Source organism: Clavelina lepadiformis, chromosome 1 (assembly GCF_947623445.1).
Source record: "Clavelina lepadiformis chromosome 1, kaClaLepa1.1, whole genome shotgun sequence".
Classification (NCBI taxonomy): domain Eukaryota; kingdom Metazoa; phylum Chordata; class Ascidiacea; order Aplousobranchia; family Clavelinidae; genus Clavelina; species Clavelina lepadiformis.
In genome coordinates this window covers 27,026,130-27,043,715 of record NC_135240.1, presented here as the reverse complement: position 1 = coordinate 27,043,715, position 17,586 = coordinate 27,026,130, and the positions used below count along the sequence as shown (strand labels likewise).

Sequence of the window (17,586 nt, the reverse complement as noted above, 5' to 3'; positions counted from 1 at the left end):
TATAAATGGCACCTTACACCTTTTCAAGGCACAAACGTCCACCACGCCACGATAAACCCGGCCCCTCGATATTTCAATTAAATCATGTTGGTTCTTGAGCTTGTATAGCGAATTCGAATGATACAGGATATACTGTAAATGATATAGATAAATCTTCCCTTTTGTTTCCTGATGGGAGGAAATATGGTTTGCCAAAATAGAAATAAGATCTAGTTGCACGTTTTCAAGAAGTAGAGGGTATTGTGACGTAAATGTGTAAATAGAACACCGAGGACATTCTAGATATGGTGACTGGCCGTAAGCGGGATGAATCGGGCCAATAAAATTATGACTGACTGGAAAACAAAATGAGCAAACAAACCTTGACCAGGTGTTAGTAAATAGCACTGGATTATATATTTAGGCGATTATGATCAGCGCTATATCTAAGGTTTGCTTCTCATTTTGTAAACGTCTGTTTTCGTGTATAAGCCACAAGCTACTTTGATAGCGTAAAATATTACCTAAGTCAGGGATGTCCAACCTGCGGCTCGCGGGCCACAGTGCGGCCCGCCTGAGATTTTTGTGCGGCCCGCTAGTCATGTTCACTCCAAAAGTATGTACTTTATGTACCCATTTTTCTTGAAATTTAATAGGTTTTGCGGCCCATTTAATTATTTCAAGTGACAATGCGGCCCACTTTAATGAAAGGTTGGACATCCCTGACCTAAGTAATACAAAACGAATTTTCATTTATTTCGATTCCGCTTGTAAAAAAATGAAATTGGGTCATTACTCCGGTGATTTTGATTTTAAAGTATAGGAAAAAGCTTTCTTAAACATTTACATGACACAAAACAGCTGAGAACTTGCTCAAAACCAGAGTTAAATGAGCTACACCACAAATTAGTTATAGATATTTTATTTTGACTATCCTTCTCAAACAATTATGTCAATGGGTCATCAAAGAAATCAACAGAAGGAACCAGGGCAATCACAAGGTACAAGGTGAGTTTTATGAACGGTTAACAATAAAATAGATAAAGCCTGTGAGGCCTTTAAAAAGTTTCCGATGACCATGTTTTCGTGATTATATTTACCTGTTTCAAAAGCTATTTGCAGTTTCATGATATTGTGTTTTGTTTTTCTAAAATAGATTGCATCATATACAGTATAAGTGAATTGCGCGACAGTTTTGAAATAGTCTTGTTTCTATATTGTCATTTGACATGCATCTTTTCCATGAAGCCTTCATTGTTATAAAGCACTCTTCATCATTGTAAATGATGTAACATTTCCATTAAAAGAACTGTTGTTTTTTGAATGAGATCACGTTTCAGCTTAACACATGTTATAAAACTCTAGATTGTTTCGCTTTTGTTTCGCATTGTCACCTGAAACAATGTTGTAATATTATTCAAGCGTTTCAATGACGTAGGTTTTCCTTGGGCATGTAGCCTATAAGTCATGTTATTCTTTGTCAAGTTATGCAGAGCAGAGTTGAACCATCAATGAGCATTTCTTAAAAAATTTAACAAGTCAGATCCATACAAAAGGTTTGTACACTATAAAATCAATTATTATAAACTACGGAGAACTCAAACTTTGAAAAATTCGAACTTTAACTTCAAGCTTACGAGCCTTAATTTTATTTGTTTCATGTTTTATTTTAGTTCCATAATTTATAAGTTAGAAAACAGCAAAATGGTGCGACATACCTTTTCGTACGTTGAGAAGAAAGGAAAAACTTTCTTAAGTTTTTACAAAATGAATGCTCGCTAAAAGATGGACGGACGACAAAGCTGGACAGCGTGTACCGACAAGGCAAACGCAAGACGCCATATTTTGGGAAGATATTGTATGTCATGAGTAAAACATCACGTCTGCGAGTCACCAGATATAACGGGATTGACTGTGTCATTTTTTATTCTTCAAAGTGAGTTGGATAACTCCTTTTTAGTTTATATAAGCATTATTCAGATAATGCATTCCGTCATCACATACTTTAACAAAATATCGAATCTGGTGCCGCGTTGTTTTACGTAAACCACAATATTAAGTCATCAAAAATATATCCATAAGTAAAACCAATAACTTACAACTCGGTCGTTGGAATTGGTGAACTGGTCGACTCAGCGAGTAATCGCTATTTTAACTCTTTGCAAATAATGTTCAAACTAAACAAATATGTACATATGCAGTATGTAGTTACAGATAGTAGTGCTGAAAGGATCCTACGCTTGACCCAAAACTGAAGACTTAAGTGGCGCTGGTGGTGATGTTGCAATCCAGTAACTGGTTCCAGTCTTTTATCTTGAAAATATGTAAAAGCGATCTGCAGTATTTGCAGTAAATATCCGAAATAGTTGTGTAAAAAGTGTTGTAAATTTACAAGTTACTTAATGAATAAACAGACTGACGTATAACTTTCTTAATCTGATTCAAAATTTCCAATACCATCATCTCATCAAAGTGCTTTATCAAAAGCTAGGCCTACTTGTCGTGCGCATGCTGGATGCTTACTGCCTATGTCTAGAGTTTGGCAACAACAAATTTGGTGGCAGGTGGTTGAGGAAAGTTTTAACCATTTTGAAGTTAAAGGAAAGACGCAGCAAGTGAATGCGTTTCCAAAATTCAGTGACACCTTGCCAACAAACGTACATTAGTGAAATACAATTGCAAATACATACATAATAGAGAAAAACAAGTGTATAGTGCAATAAAATATATAAAAGTGCTTGGTGCTGGAGTGCAGATTTACACAGCGCATAATTACAACTGTCGCATAGTGTCATGCAGTGTGACGATGAAGCAAAATAACTTTTTGATTTTTTATAAAAAATTGTCTTATTTTCCAAAAGTTTCAAATCATTAGGCAGAGAATTCCAAAATTTTGGTCCCATGTATCGAATAGTTTGTTGGGTTAAGGATTTACTGCAGAAGTGAAGGCAAACATTGTTTTGATTTCTTAGCGAATTGGCATATCTTGATGAATTTATTTGGAAATAATCTGAAATAATGGAGGAAGCAATTGATGGTTGGCTTTGAACGTGGGGGTGCATATTTCATTTTCAAATAAGCTATTTATAGATAAAAAATTGTAGTCCTTTAAAGGGTTTGAATAAACTTTGGTTTTATAACCACATTTTAGCTCGGCATACTTCTTGCGTATTTTCTGAATGTTTCAAAACAGATTGGTGGCCATGTTTCCAAACTGGAATACAGTACCGTAAATGACAGTCTATGAGAGTGTGATATAAAGACATCAGTGCAGCTTTATTTAAATAAGGTTTAAGTTTTCTCGTCATAACTAAGTTTGTTCTTAGTTTACGTAGTAAATAATTCACATGTGGCTTCCAAGATTGATTTTCCTTTGAAATTATTCCTAAGAACATGATTTCCTTAACCCTTTGAATTGGAGAGTTGTAAATCAAAAGCAGTTTAGTTTGATCAAAACTTTTTGACGAGGTTGAAAAGATCATATATTTTGTTTTGTCTATATTCAAAGATAAATTGTTTGCTGAGAGCCAGTTGGATATGTTTAGGTCCGGTACGGTCAAAAATTCTTAACCCGTCCAACTCATGTGGCGTAGGACTGTACAATGAACAGCCAAGCACAAAGCCTCCAGTTATGGTGCCTAATCTAGTAAGCAAAACAGTTGCTTAGAAACAAGAGCTTGCTTGAACTATCGAATAACTTTTGTATTCTAGCTGTAGTCTTGCCTATTGTTTGTATCAGTTATGACCGACACCAACCACTGCTTAGAACAACAAGCTTTCATCAAGGTGCATATTTAATTGTGAAAATACTTTTCAATACATCATTTAATAAATATCTTTGCCCAAACAACAACAAGTAGAACCAACGACGCAATTTCAGAGCAATCTCATTCAACTGCCTTTGCCGTGACTGTGACACGAATCAAGTTGTCGGAGGTGTCTCTTGCATCTGTTTGAACAACGAGGCTGCCGGTGTATGTGCCCTTGCTACGTGCTTGGAAGGTCACGGGAAGGTTAGCGCAATGCATTGCTCTGGTGAAAAATTAATATGAATTGAAACAATATTGTTGCAAGCATATTCAGTTTATCTGCACGTTACCGTATGGTGTGTCTTTGGTGAGTTATGTGGAAGGGCGGCCTGATATTGATGAACTGCACCTGGGTACATGACCTTGGTTACTTTAGAAATACAAAGAAGGCAACCGGCTGCCCAACATGATCGCAAATTTGTTATTTGCATAAGTTGCTAAAGTACAAGGTGGGTTTTGGCTCACTGTTTGCGGGGACTTCCCCTTATTCTTGATAGGAATTTTGATGACGGAAGATTTGCCGACGACAGTGTCCGGGAAGAGGAAATGATCGGAGATGAAAATGTCGCTTCTACGCAACAAACAGTTTGTCAACGTCACAATCGTGAGGTCATCCATGCATGAAATGAACTCCTAAGGTATAATGTCTCAAAACATGATTACGTCACAAAGACAAAGATTCATACTTGGTGGTGGTTGGTGGTGGCTTGTGGTATGATTCCACAACTTTCGGTGTCGTCGCCTGAAAGGTCAAAATGTTGGGATCGTGAATTATTCGAAAACAAACTAAAAATCGATGACGTCATACCTGCCCATGAAGTTCAATCTTTTCTTTGTTCAACGAGAACGCCGCGTTGTCATTAGCAACGTGGAACTTTAAACAAAACTAAAATTGTAACTTTTACATTCGTTGCTTTGGTGTAGAAAATGAAGTCATAATGCCTTCAGTTTCGTCACTATGGCTGCCTACGTCACCTGCAGCTCCCAGTGTTGCGAGTAAGTGCCAACGTTGAACGGGTTGAAGGTGACGGGAATCTGGGCGCCAGCTCCAGGCTCAAGTTGACCGGATTTATGGGAGAAGACAAACGCCGCGTAAGTTGAACGGAAAATTTTTCCCGAATCTGCATTGATTTTATCCATGATGTCACTTTAAATGAGGTGATTTGAAAATATGCGAAGCTTACCCGCGCCCGTCCCAGCCTTAACGTAAGGTGGCGACAAAGAGGCCAACACCCAACTCAAAGGAATTTTCGACATGTTTCGGAATTCAAGTTGTTTCACTGTAATAGAAAATCAACCTCTTAATGACGTCATATCGGGTCCAGCATAAACAACGTGGTGTTTGCCGGCGACCATTTCATGTTATTAACCAGCAGGAAAAGTAAGTTGACATTGAACATGGCATAATATGCGGCACATACTTGCATTTTTTCCTATCACCACATCCTCAAAGTTTATCGACTTCTGACCAATCTTCAGGGAAATTTTTTCTTCACAAATTGCGACGTCATTCAAACTCTGTTTTTCCATCTTAACACCCGCAAGCACCGCATCTTGGGATGGTTTGCTGGTGTTTTGTTTGATTTGGACGTAGATGGTCTTTGACTGGTTTCTGCCACCAGGGCCACCGCAAGTTGCCACGAACATGACCTGGCCGCACCATGGCACAATGTTCTTCTTGGTGGCGAGTGACGGATTTGCCGATACGAGAACAACCGCCACAGACCTGCCATGAAAAGAACAATCTGGTTAATTTGGTTCAAATGAAACTATTCTGTAAATTTTTACGATCTTTAAAAAGAACTTTGTTGATTTATTTAAAAAATTTTGGATCAATAGAACAAATAATAGTTTTTTTTAAATCAAAGATAAAACTTTTTTCACGTGTCAAGGCTTCAGCAAATAGACTGCTGTTTGTTTTAGGCACAACTTATATGTTGGACTTACTCAGGTTCCACACAACCACGGTTCGGTGTAATGGTCAAGTAATGACCCGGCCACATGACGTCATAAAGCAGTGATGCCACTGATCTGTTGATTATTTTCACTCGAACCGGGTCATGAGTTCTCAATTTTCCAAGCAGGTCCGGTGGGGGCACATCGAGGGTGATGTGGGTGGGAGATACATCCCAGGTTGTCGTGGGTGGGTTCTCGTGCAAGGGCTCAATCAATCTCGGCTGTGTGGATAATTTGGGCTGAATATTTCATGTATAGTCATTAAGAACGGGAAGCAATGAAGAAACACAAGTTTCTATTATTAAATATTTTACACCCACAATTTAGGCCACTCAAGACCGTGGCTAGCTTAAAGCCAATAAATAGAAAACTTCATTGTTATTTAGTTGTGTAATACAGGAAAGTTTCAGGAACATCTTCAAATAAATGAGACAAATTTTTCACCTTTGAACTTTCCGCAACAAACAAACCGACATCTCGCTCCGGTTCAAGGCTTCTCCGTACGTGGGAAGATTTCGGTGTCACTCCACTTGATGTCGACGAATCAACCAATCGTTGTTGAGTGTCGTGTGAGGTTGAAGCGACAACTTCGATCTTCGTCATTCTGAGGTTGTTATAGAAGAGTTGCACATCTGAAGGATGAGACTCAAAACTTGTCAAATCCTCCTCGGAGCTCGCATCTGGAAGACACGGACAAGTGAAGTTTACAACGTGTGCTAAAAAACTACAACCACTGATAATAAATGTTTTTCTCTCAACGTTTTGAGCAAAGCATGGAAGTAGTCTATGGCGGTGCATGATACATCTACGCTTCACTACGAACCTTCGCCATCAAACGTTTCGTCGAACGAGATCTTCCTCAAGAATGAAAAAGACTTCGGCACACATCTCGCCACCAGTGACGAATGATGACTCAACGATAATTTCAAAAGTTGTCGTGACAACTCGTCACCATGCCTACGAAATTAGTTTGTTGTCAAATTTTTCAAAAACCATAAACCATATTGCAATAGGAACAAACCAAATGCATATGAATGGAGACTTGGAGGTTCTCGAAGCAGACTTCAGGTAAATGACTCGCGAAGAACGATCGCGAAGAACAAATTGGTCAGGTGTGCAAGTCAGTGATGATTTCTCCATTGAATTTGAGTCACTGAAAATATGCTTTGTAAAAATTACCTCATATTACAAGAAGCTTGGCTTTATTGAGCCCAATTAGTAAGAGTTTATTCAGCAAAACTATTTTGATCGCTTAACTCAGTAAAAAAAAAACAGAATAACTTAAAATTTAATCAACATTATATGAAAATACTCATAAAGCAGGATCTTCACAAATGCTATTCTACATCCACGATTGGCCAAAGTGAAACCTGCAGAAATATTCCCAAGGATTATCTCATTTATTCAACAATCTGTGACATTTGAGTAATTTATTTCTGGTTAAAGCCATCGCTAGGTACTGCAACCATATATATATAAAATTTAAGAAGCACGACATGTTTTGGTGGAAATAAAATCATAACTTAACACAACAATTTACTACGAGGCCGCTTACGCATATTCCAGTTTTCTTTCGCCGGCATCTCATAGACATCACACACATTATCATTGAACAGCAAAGTTGGTTTCTTCTCACTTCGTTGCAAACCATCCACCACGACCTCACTTGAGCCACCATATCCAACCAACGGGATGGTGTATTTTGTGGTTGGTAGCTCATCTGCGGACATTCAGATTTTATGATGGAATCTCAGTCAACTTAACAAATTAATTTTAATCAAAGCCATCTACCATCTGAAAATCTTACCAATTGGTGTCTTGATTTCAAGTTTGGCACGAACCATTTGTTTGCGGGTTGGTGCAAAGAGCAGCGTGATGGTTTCATCCAGACCAGGTTGAATGGATCTATCGCATTTTTTGCAAAGTTCTTCGCTGCCAGACTTTGTAGTAAGTATCTAAAGAGGAGTAATTCATTAAATTATGCTTTGGCAGAAATAAAACAACCAGCTTTTGTTAAGTTCTAATAATTACAGATAATTTGGTTTAAGCAGACGGCAAGTAAATAAAAACACATGAATTTTTTTCATCACAATTAAATTTACTCAACCAAAGTTATTTAACCCAAAATCTCCCAAATAGCGGTCTCTGATTCTGTATTGATTTATGAAGTGATGGTAAAAAAATGACCACACTGAAAGCATCTCTGATCCACAGCAGCCGAAGCAAAGAAATTGCAGTTCATGTGGTTATGAAGGAGCCATCGCAGGCGATATCCAAGTGAGCAAGGTGCAAACCACTTGGACAAATCATGAAGTTGTGCCGTAACATTGACATCAGCAATAGAAGCAATGTTGGTGATGATTTACCTGGAAACTTGAGCCGTCTCCTTTCACTGAAGCTCGGACTGTGGTTGGGACTCTTCGCTCTTCCCTGCATTTCAACATCAACTTCTGTTTGGAGGACTGGCCCACACTGACTCCTCCCCACCTGAGAGAGGTCTTGTTGGTGAGGAGACCCGGTCCTTCCTGCACGGATTCGGATGTTTTCAACACAACAGCGGTCACATTCACTTCAAACTGGGGACCGGTTGGCAAAATCTAACAATAATTGCCGTAAACATACTGAAGCAATCCCACGACATTGATACAAGCATGGGTTGAACAAAGCAAGTAGTAGCTCCGTCATTGCTTTCACGGCAATCTTTCAATTACTATCAAACATCAACATTCTTACATTCATGACGATCAAGGCCGAAAGCTCCTCGCCAACTCTGGTTGGCTCAAATGTTAACGGAGGGCTGCATTCCACGGTCAGCTCAACGTGGCCACCAGGTGTTAGTAAAGCAGTGGTGGGCTTAACACTGAAAATCTCGGAATGGTTATCTGGGGCAAATGCAACTTGGACGGGGAGGTTTCCGGCGTTTTTGACAGGAAAAGTTTTGGATTGTTTGCGACCTGGAACAAGAGCGGGAGATTTAGAGAAAATATCGAAAAGTCGTGAGCAGCTGACTACCTTTGTTGACTTGAAACGACAGGAGTTGTTGACTCTTCGGAGCATGCAGTTTACCGACTCCCAACAATGCCGACACCGGAACAGAGTCGAGTGAAAGATTTGGTACGATCGGAGAAGCGAGGATGACTTCAACCTGACCATCGACTTTGGTTGGCTTCTCGTCTGTCATTTCATTCAAATTGAAAAGTTTGCAGCAAGAGCCGAACCGTAATGCTAAACTGCGCAAAAATTACCCAATGATGCCCTGCCGAAAGAAGGGTGAAAATGGAGCCACACAGTCAGCGGTTGAATGCTAACCGGCAGAGTTTTGTGGAGTGTGTTCCGGGCTCCCGTGTCTTCATGAAAAAACAAAAATAAAATTATCTAAAATGAGTTAGCGATGAAGAAAAATGCCATCTCAGTTAAAATTGAGATCGCTGCGGCAAAAACTCACCAGAGTCCTTGACATAAGTCGATGACATGGAGAGAGAGAAAGAAGATCGATCGTGGAAAGAAGACCAGAAAACGATTCTGACGGCAGTTTCCGCTTTACCCTCGTTCAAAATCCTGCAGAAAATATATTATATATTAGCTATATTAACTTGTCTAGTCTTGTCTGTCTAGTGAGTGGAAAATAGTCTAATTAAACAAAAAACAAGTAAAGTGTGTCCGACTGCACAGTGTTACCTAATTGACAGAGACTTGGTCGAACCATAGAAAACATCACCAAAGTCGGCCGATTCGCTCCGTTTCTTGTTCTTTGGTGAATCTGATCCAGCAAACACAGAGACAGCCGGTGCTTCAACATTAGCGCAAATACTCATTTGACTCGACCCAAATCTTGGGTCCAAGGGCTGAATTCCCTCCACGGCTATAAACATGCTCTCAGCCTGTGGTTGAGCACAAATCATTGCTCAAATGTAGCGGGTAGCTTAGACTTTTGTTTAAGTTGCTCTGGTGGTTATTAGTATTTATATGGATTAATTTAGCAATGATTTCTGGAACCATTTCAAAGTTTGAAGAAAACAACCGAGTGCGCAAAGTGGTCCACAAGCCAAAAATAATTCAGAAGAACAAGCACAGATCTGGTCTAAATGACTTGAGCCGCACCCACCTTGATGGTGATGATGAACCTTCCGGGCTTGCACCCGTTCACCACCACGTCGGTCACCTCAGTGGAGTTCGGTCCGATGATGTGCTTCGTCTTCATCGAGATCAAAGTTTCTATGTCGATCATGACATCACAATGGTTGATTGTCACAGACAAGGTGCGAAGTTCAACCTGAAACATTCAACTTAGACTTGTTTACACATGCTTGATATGAAACATCAAAAATGATTTTATGAAACTAACTGTCACAACATCCAGTGGTTTGTATCAAAGCACCTGCATCCATCTTGATGTGCTGTTCCTCAATGGGATTTGTTTCGTGGCCGGGATTCCAACACACAACGTTTCATCGAACTCGACTTGGCTCGGCAGAACAAGGGCAGGTTGTGAAACTAAATAAATTGATGTGTCTGCTGTCAACCTTGGGTAGACTTAACTTGAATTTAACTCAGTTAAAACACAATCAGCATCAACTGATATTCGCACACTGCATGAGGTTGAGCAGGATCTCACCAATGTTCATTCCTCTCATGGCAGGCAGGTGTTGGCATGGAAGCATGTGAGGATAAGAGATGTCCACTCCTTGAGATTGAGCTGCACACAGCGCGGTGTCAAACGCACGACTGTCGTCCATATAGTGACCTATAAACCACATGACTATGTGAAGCGACCAATGGACAGATGATTCTATTAAGCTTGGGGTTACGGCAATCGTGAGTATTATGTGGTGAGAAATCGGGCAAAATTGAACTATGGGAAATAGCTTTGCAAGTACGACTGTATCTGGTGAAATATCAAGAAAACTGAACCAGGGACTTGTAAATAACAATCATAATCAAACAAAACCCTTCTGCACCAGTTTTTCTGCAGAAAACGACGCAATTAACAAAGCAACGTTTTACCATCAAAGCTTTAATTTCTAACTGAAAACCAAAGTGACATTACGGATATGTGAAAAGTTTTCCAAGAACAAGGGTGAAAACCTTGAAACACTTATGCAATATATTTACATGACGCTCAGCTCTATGCCGACATCATCAAACAGCAAAGCAATAACAATATCACTCATCGACGAACCCACCTGTGGTGCTGGCTTGTTGCGATGGGTGGTTCCCCCGCATGATGGGGTGTCCGTGGTAGAGGGGACCCCCCTGGAGCAAGAGCGGCTGATTGAAGTACATGGCCGGCAGGGAGGAGAAATGTGTGATTGTGTTGAGGTGGCTGAGGTGTGCGGACGGTACAAGTCGAACCGAGTCACTACCCAATGACTCTTCTTTAGAGCTAATCGACTCCACACTCGATCGACTTTCTTCGATTGTTGTGAGATGTCTATGGCCTGTAGCATTGTCATGGTCGTCAATCTCACTTTCAGCCATGGTCATCATCTCACTGAAACTCGTAGAAGGGATAAGTTGGTGGAAGGCAGAAGACAACCGGGTCAGGTTAACGTCATTTTCCATCGTCTCGTCGCTACGAAGTGATGATCTTGAGACTGGCGGCACCATGTGGCTGATAAAGTTCAAAACATTTAATCCCTGATAATTCAGGTGCATGCGTTTAGATTGTGACAAAACGGGAAAATATTGTTCATAGAAATCAAATTCAATGCAATGCTTTCAACAATAAGATTGTGACGAATCAGAAATCAGCTCACTTCACCGGAGAGTCCTTCAAAGTTTGGTCATCGCTTAAAATTGGAAACGGCATTGTTGCCTTCCTGGTTGCAATTGATGACCGGTTTGAAACAACATCGGGAAGAATGAGATCTTGATCGAAGCCTGATAAGGAACAAGATTTTATCAGAGTAATATTCGTATAAGATGTTTATGGAAGCATTCGAGACCTACCGTAAAACCTCTATTTGAGCGCCACCTCTAATAGAACGCCACTTTTAAACAAGAGTTGAAAAATAGAGCGCCTCCCTCTAATTCAGGGGTGACGAACCTATTCGATGACGCGGGCCACTTTGTCAGTTACGGCTGAGCAAGCGGGCCGCACAATTTTTTTAACATTTTGCATAATAATTAGCATTCAAGCACAACCGCTTCATTTGGCAGATTTTTAGCTGCTCCCGCGGCCGCAAAAAATACATCGATTGAGTGCGGCAATCTATTGAAGACATACTGCTGCGACTCAATTGTGCTATCAGCTTTTGATATCGCATTGCGCAAAGATTAGAAACAGGTGAAAGAAAGTTCAAGACTGCTGGTCTCCCGGACGCAAAATTTAACCCTAATTCCGGACATGTCCGGAATTTTCCGGACGGTATGGCAACCCTATTTCCTATAAGTCCTATATGCCTTGCATGTATGGGCGTTTGTCAAATTGTTTGGTGGGCCGCACGAAATTGTTTGGCGGGCCGCATGCGGCCCGCGGGCCGCAGGTTCGTCACCTCTGCTCTAATTGAACGCCACCTCTAATAGAACACCACTTTTAGTATATACCGGTAAATGTGTTTGGTGTTTTTTCTTTTCATTAATAAACTTTATTTCAAAATTCTGACCAGCTAGTCGAAAAATAGAGCGCCAACCTCTAATTGAACGTCACCTCTAATAGAATGCCACTTTTAAACAAGAGTTGAAAAATAGAGCGCCATGGTGGTGAAATAGAGGTTTTACGGTATATTACGATGAAGTCGTCGTATCACTGGGCAAATCATATAATTGGTCTAACTCGCAAACAGTCAAAACTTAGGTGAATAATTATAATGTTAGCAAATGTTGTTATCAAATAAAACTATACAAGCTCACCAGACTCTGTACTTGTGGCTCGTCCACGCATCCTCAACTTCTTATGCAACTCCTCTATGCTCTCCCTGTCAATAAGTTAAATATAAACCACAAATCCCATAAACAAAAAACAATTTCATTGACTTTATCAATCTCATTAAAGTGAGGGGCAAGTCCTAAAACAAGTTGGCTTTAAATCAAGGAGTAGTTGCCAGTAAATATACTGGAGAAAGGATTCTTAATAATATGGAGTGGATAAGCAGTTTTAGTCGTTGTATTTCAAATTTGGTCTACCGTTATGACGAGTAGAGCGGTCATCATGACGTTAACAGTTAGTTTGGGCTTATTTAACGCAAAATGTTCCTGCTATACAGTCAAACCACCACTAGCGCCATCAAGTGATGACAAACCTGCTCAAAGATCCTCGGGTGAGGGAGAGGTTAGATCTGGTGGAAGAAAGCAGCTGCCTGGATAAAAAATCGGACGAGATCGTAGTTTCATGATTTGGCAGGGGGAAAACTTCATCACAGGCTTCATTATGGTCAATTCTCCCTGTCGGTCATAAAACGAGGTGTTATATGATTTCTATTAAGCATTACATGGTTCCATGTTCAACGAGGTACTTTAGAAATCACCATGAATAGGTTGCTGCCTTTGTGAGGAATCAGATGGCACTGTTTTTGAAATCGATATCTCGTTTTCAACTAGCATGTTATTCACATAGACATCAGATTCTCTCAAAGAAGTGATAGCAGACTTTTCCAAGCTTTCTCCTCTGGATTCGAATGAATTGACTGCATGAACAAACAAATTCTTGTGATAAGTCACGTGGCTGTTGTTTGTTCTACCTCACCGCACGACAGGAATGGAAAAGAATTAGCAAACGTACCAACACTGGATGGCGCTTCATTCAAATCATCTTTTGTTTGTCTGATGAAAAGAATGAAAAGTGATCAATGCACGACCGCTTCCAAGTGGAAGTTATGACATAAATAAAATAATTAATGAACTTTCAAAAATATATTGCTCACTGTAAACTTCGTTCTTTAGATTGAGTTTGTTGTTTTTCTTCAATTTTTTTATTGGAGAGCGCGATGATTAATTTAGCGAGCTCCTCATTGTTCAAGCTGGTTGACATTTCCGATATTGCCTTTGATAAGGTTGACATCATCGATTGGTCAACCGTCTCATCTGCAAATCACAACTTCACTATGACGGCTTAAGTTACTCAACCAACCAAGTTTCAATGTGACCCAGGGCAAGAATATAAATTTTTTATGATTATTTATAATTACCGATGGAAAGGGAACAGAAATTTTTCTCCAGGATGGAATTGGCGTTTGTGATCGTGGTATCTATGGAAGTCTCTTGCAGAGTTGATTCTAATAACCACAGTAAAACATAAGGCAAGAATGAAAGATCAATATTCAGTGGCACTTGCACAACAACTAATCACCAGGATCAAGTGCACTAAGTTTGGACGCATCTGCAAGGTTGAAAGGTTTCTTCGGAGATGGCGTCTTTATTTTTAGCCCAAAACTTGGTCGTTCTTTGGAGACGTCCCCTCCTAAATCACCGAGCTTGCATGATCTTATTGCCATGTACGCACCAATCGACACTTTCCCCAGCTCGTCTACACATTTAACAAATTATTACAAACATGTTCGTGCATAAAACAACTGCAGCCATTCATGTAAGTTTGCAAGTATTGCTCTGACATCTGTTTGGATCAGCTGAAAAACTCCTTTGTAGTTACAAACTTCTAGAGTAAGTAGTTGCTTGACTCTTTCATAATATTCCAATGCTTAACAATTGCATCAGAACCCACCAGCAGTTTGTTCGCTCATCATCGAGGTGCGATAGTCCGAGAAGTCATTGACGTTGCTGCTTGATTGCTCTTTTCCAGCAAAATTATCCTCCAGCTTCAGATGATTCTGTTCTTCAAATAACTTTTCCTCCTGGTCCATTATATGGAGAGCATCACCTGTTAATCATCAACAATGCAACAATCACCTGTCAATCAACAATCCATAAGAAATTCATTCGATGTTATTAAACATAAACCTGCATTCACAGTGATATCTTAGAAATAAAATTTTAAAGAGCAGTGAACAACAATTACTATCATACTATTTGAAGTGATCAGTTGAAACCAAACAAACTAACATAGTAAGCACTTTGCATTCAAAAACAATAAAGAGGAGTCAAAATGCACAGTCACTGACTTTCTAAAAAATTTTCAGATCCAAACAATTGCTGTTGAAGTCTGGAGTCTTGTTCAAATTCAATGCCAGAAAATTCAAGTGGTGCTGTACACTAGGAGGAACAATTCCAAGGTTAACTGGTTGTAGTTGTTGGATTCTAGTCACACAGAGACTGCTAGAAGGTGCAGGCAATACAAGATCCAAGAAACACAAATGTGTTTGCAGAAGGTTGAAAAAACTTTCATTTGCATCTTGCTTCATGCAGGCGGCAGGTTTATAAAGCATTTGAGGAATTTTTATTTTAACAATGTCATTTCATTTACAATTACACATCAATATTTCATTCCATGCCACTTACAATCAGGTAAATGCAACAGTGATTTATTTAGCCCTGCTTGTGTAAGCGCTCGTGTTTACTCAAATCGCATCTGTTCAATTTAAAGATCAAAAATACCTGCCAGTTGTCGAAGGCATTTCTCATTGATGTTGATTGTTGTTGTTGATGGGGGGAGGCTGAAAAAGTTGCAGCACCACCTGCTGGCACCTGGTGATGAAACTGCTTTGATATTAGACTTTTAACTCTTCCATTTCTACCTCCGTGATTAAGGAGTGTTAGCTCATTGGGATGAACCAAAGCAGAAGTAACATTTAATAAGGAGGAAGGCGGCACGTTGTCGAGCTACTTCGCTTTACCTTTAATGTGGACGGAGTCTGAGGAAAAGTTATTCGTTGGAGGAAGTCGGAAGTTGTTGTTCCTGCGCTTTCTGCGTCATGAAGAATTCTATCTGCTATTGTTGACAAACGAGAAGAGGTATTTTTTATTATAAGAAAACTTTGATTCTTGAGCAAAAACATGACGGAATATAAACCCTTAAATGTCTATCTGGGTGCTCAACAACTTGAGAGTTCTTGAGAGAATTTAAAAAATCTCACTTTGCTCAGTGATGATGTCGCCATCTTGTGGTTCACCCTTCATTGTTTCATCAAGTTCAGTTTGTACTGGGATGTCAAAGTCAATGTCACCGTTGAATTCATTGTCCTACGACAGAGGTTAAAATACAATTATCTCTCTGCACACATTGACATAAAACAATCAAGCCATTCATTCCGGCCAAAGTGATGATAAAATTCTTTACAACAAAAATTCTCACAGAGTCGTCACTCTCAGGCTGACATTCAACTTCCAAGAACTTCTCATGATCGTCAAATCTAAAAGCAATCAGACGTGAATACACCAGGAAAGATGCTCACAAGACATGCAACAAAATTTAAAGATACCATTTGTGCAAAGTCATGTACAGTCTGATTTTGTTCCTACCGTCAGCAAATAATCACATCATATGACATCACAATGGTTGGATAATCTTGACAAACTAGACACAGAAAATTACCTCGACATAACGGTGGGATGGAGGTTGAATTGACTGGAAGTTGCAGCAGGGCCTCCCGGATGCTTTGAATCGTCATCAAAGCACTGATCCAGCCAACTTCCGATGCTGCTGCACTTGCTGGTCACGTGAACAAGACTCACTGACTTCCGAGCATCTGGATGGAATGCTTCAAGTTATACTGTGCATTCGATATAGAGAAATATGGTTATTTAACCAAACATAATGTGAAACTAACCTGGCATTGCGTTAAGATCCAGTGCGCTAAGTGACGAGTCATCTCGGAAGTTACTTGATAAGCTTGACTCATCACTTTGAGAATTGGGCCTGAGAAAATGATATGTTATGAAGCCACGTTTAACTGCTTTACATGAACTGATACAGTGAAGTTCCGACCTTTATTTCGACTTCTAGGTCAATTAAGTCAACTAAAAAAACCAACATTTCAAAACAGTAAAAAATTTCATACCACATCAGGCATTGTTCGCGTGGAGCGTAACTTCCTCTAAAATCTGCGTTTGGAATATTTGTGTTTTCGCCTTCATCACAAACTGATTCAACATTTCTCCTGGAACAAAGAATTTATTGTCAATGTGCAACAAACAAGGCTCCAGCATTTCTTAAATAACAATATGTGGCCAGTGCAGTGTAACTGTAAAGTACCATCTTCGCCTCAAATGCCACTTTTCTACAGTACAAGTATTTTATTGTGCACATGTTTCAGGCGATACTACAACTGCTGTTAATGTACCAGACAATCAGCTACACAGCAAGGTTTTACCAATGCCGACTAAAGTGACTGGAAAAAACTATAGACAAGGACGGTGTCATGACTTTAAAACATAGAAGCATTAATAGCACTAAACAGGGCCTAGCCTCTCTGAGGTCATTGTTACAGTATAGTCGTCTCAACTGTGGTTATCTTAGTCAGTGAACCAAAACGTGAATTGATAAACATCTCCCGTCTCTCTTCACTCTCTCGTATTTCAACAAAATTGATTAAACAAATTTTGGGGTCGGTCTAGATTGGAAAATGGTTTTATGGCACTTAGTTTTAGTTTCAAGTAGAACTTTGATGAACTTCTTACTTCACTTTGTGAGCTGTTGAAGCAAATATTGGCTCAGGAATTTCATCATTTAAAAGACTCAACTCTCTGAGGTTCTTATCCATAAAATCAAGAGAATTTTCATCAAGAGGTAAATTATCCAGCTCCATCTAGGCTATATCTCTATATGATATTCTCCTTTAAAACAAGTGAGTAATATTTTCAAAGTTAAAGACATCAATCAGACCATTGTCCAAATTAAGAGTGGCACAAACAAGACTCGACAAAACGCACATTAAACACCACCCACTCGCCAAATCAGCTGTCAGCTCCGTTGAGGACAAATCTTGTTCAAATATAATTATACAGTCCG

At 39.6% G+C, this 17,586-nt stretch overlaps 1 protein-coding gene across 2 annotated transcripts; it reads right to left on the bottom strand.

The window, feature by feature from the left end:
• Positions 1-3,755: 3,755 nt before the first annotated feature.
• Positions 3,756-17,411, bottom strand: LOC143459885 (centrosomal protein of 192 kDa-like). Of its 2 annotated transcripts, none has more exons than XM_076957200.1 (43): positions 17,256-17,411; positions 16,637-16,735; positions 16,406-16,494; positions 16,171-16,324; positions 15,931-15,988; positions 15,713-15,818; positions 15,473-15,567; positions 15,234-15,335; positions 14,801-14,891; positions 14,404-14,559; positions 14,032-14,208; positions 13,871-13,957; positions 13,607-13,766; positions 13,465-13,505; positions 13,211-13,369; positions 12,986-13,127; positions 12,597-12,661; positions 11,501-11,624; positions 10,928-11,355; positions 10,360-10,488; positions 10,123-10,238; positions 9,850-10,017; positions 9,423-9,625; positions 9,190-9,302; positions 8,990-9,091; positions 8,757-8,918; positions 8,478-8,698; positions 8,111-8,341; positions 7,552-7,699; positions 7,300-7,464; positions 7,057-7,114; positions 6,766-6,897; positions 6,568-6,701; positions 6,189-6,424; positions 5,736-5,983; positions 5,210-5,514; positions 4,973-5,068; positions 4,764-4,909; positions 4,597-4,662; positions 4,475-4,530; positions 4,254-4,359; positions 4,079-4,137; positions 3,756-4,011 (listed from the first exon to the last, which is right to left on the bottom strand). In XM_076957200.1, exons 1-43 carry the CDS (start codon positions 17,381-17,383, stop codon positions 3,867-3,869), a joined length of 6,006 nt encoding a protein of 2,001 aa, XP_076813315.1. In that variant the 5' UTR covers positions 17,384-17,411; the 3' UTR covers positions 3,756-3,866. The 2 variants fall into 2 exon arrangements, with proteins under 2 accessions (XP_076813315.1, XP_076813323.1); XM_076957208.1 differs by having other exon boundaries at positions 15,234-15,323.
• Between the last annotated feature and the right edge of the window lie 175 nt (positions 17,412-17,586).

Bases quoted from the DNA above. Each gene is read 5' to 3' on its own strand.
- LOC143459885 (XM_076957200.1), bottom strand. From the start codon at position 17,383: ATGGAGCTGGATAATTTACCTCTTGATGAAAATTCTCTTGATTTTATG. The intron at 14,892-15,233 runs GTATTTTTGATC...TGTTCCTCCTAG, and splicing joins ATGCCTTCGACAACTGGCAG to TGTACAGCACCACTTGAATT. The intron at 7,115-7,299 runs GTAAGCGGCCTC...ATATTTCTGCAG, and splicing joins GAAAGAAAACTGGAATATGC to GTTTCACTTTGGCCAATCGT.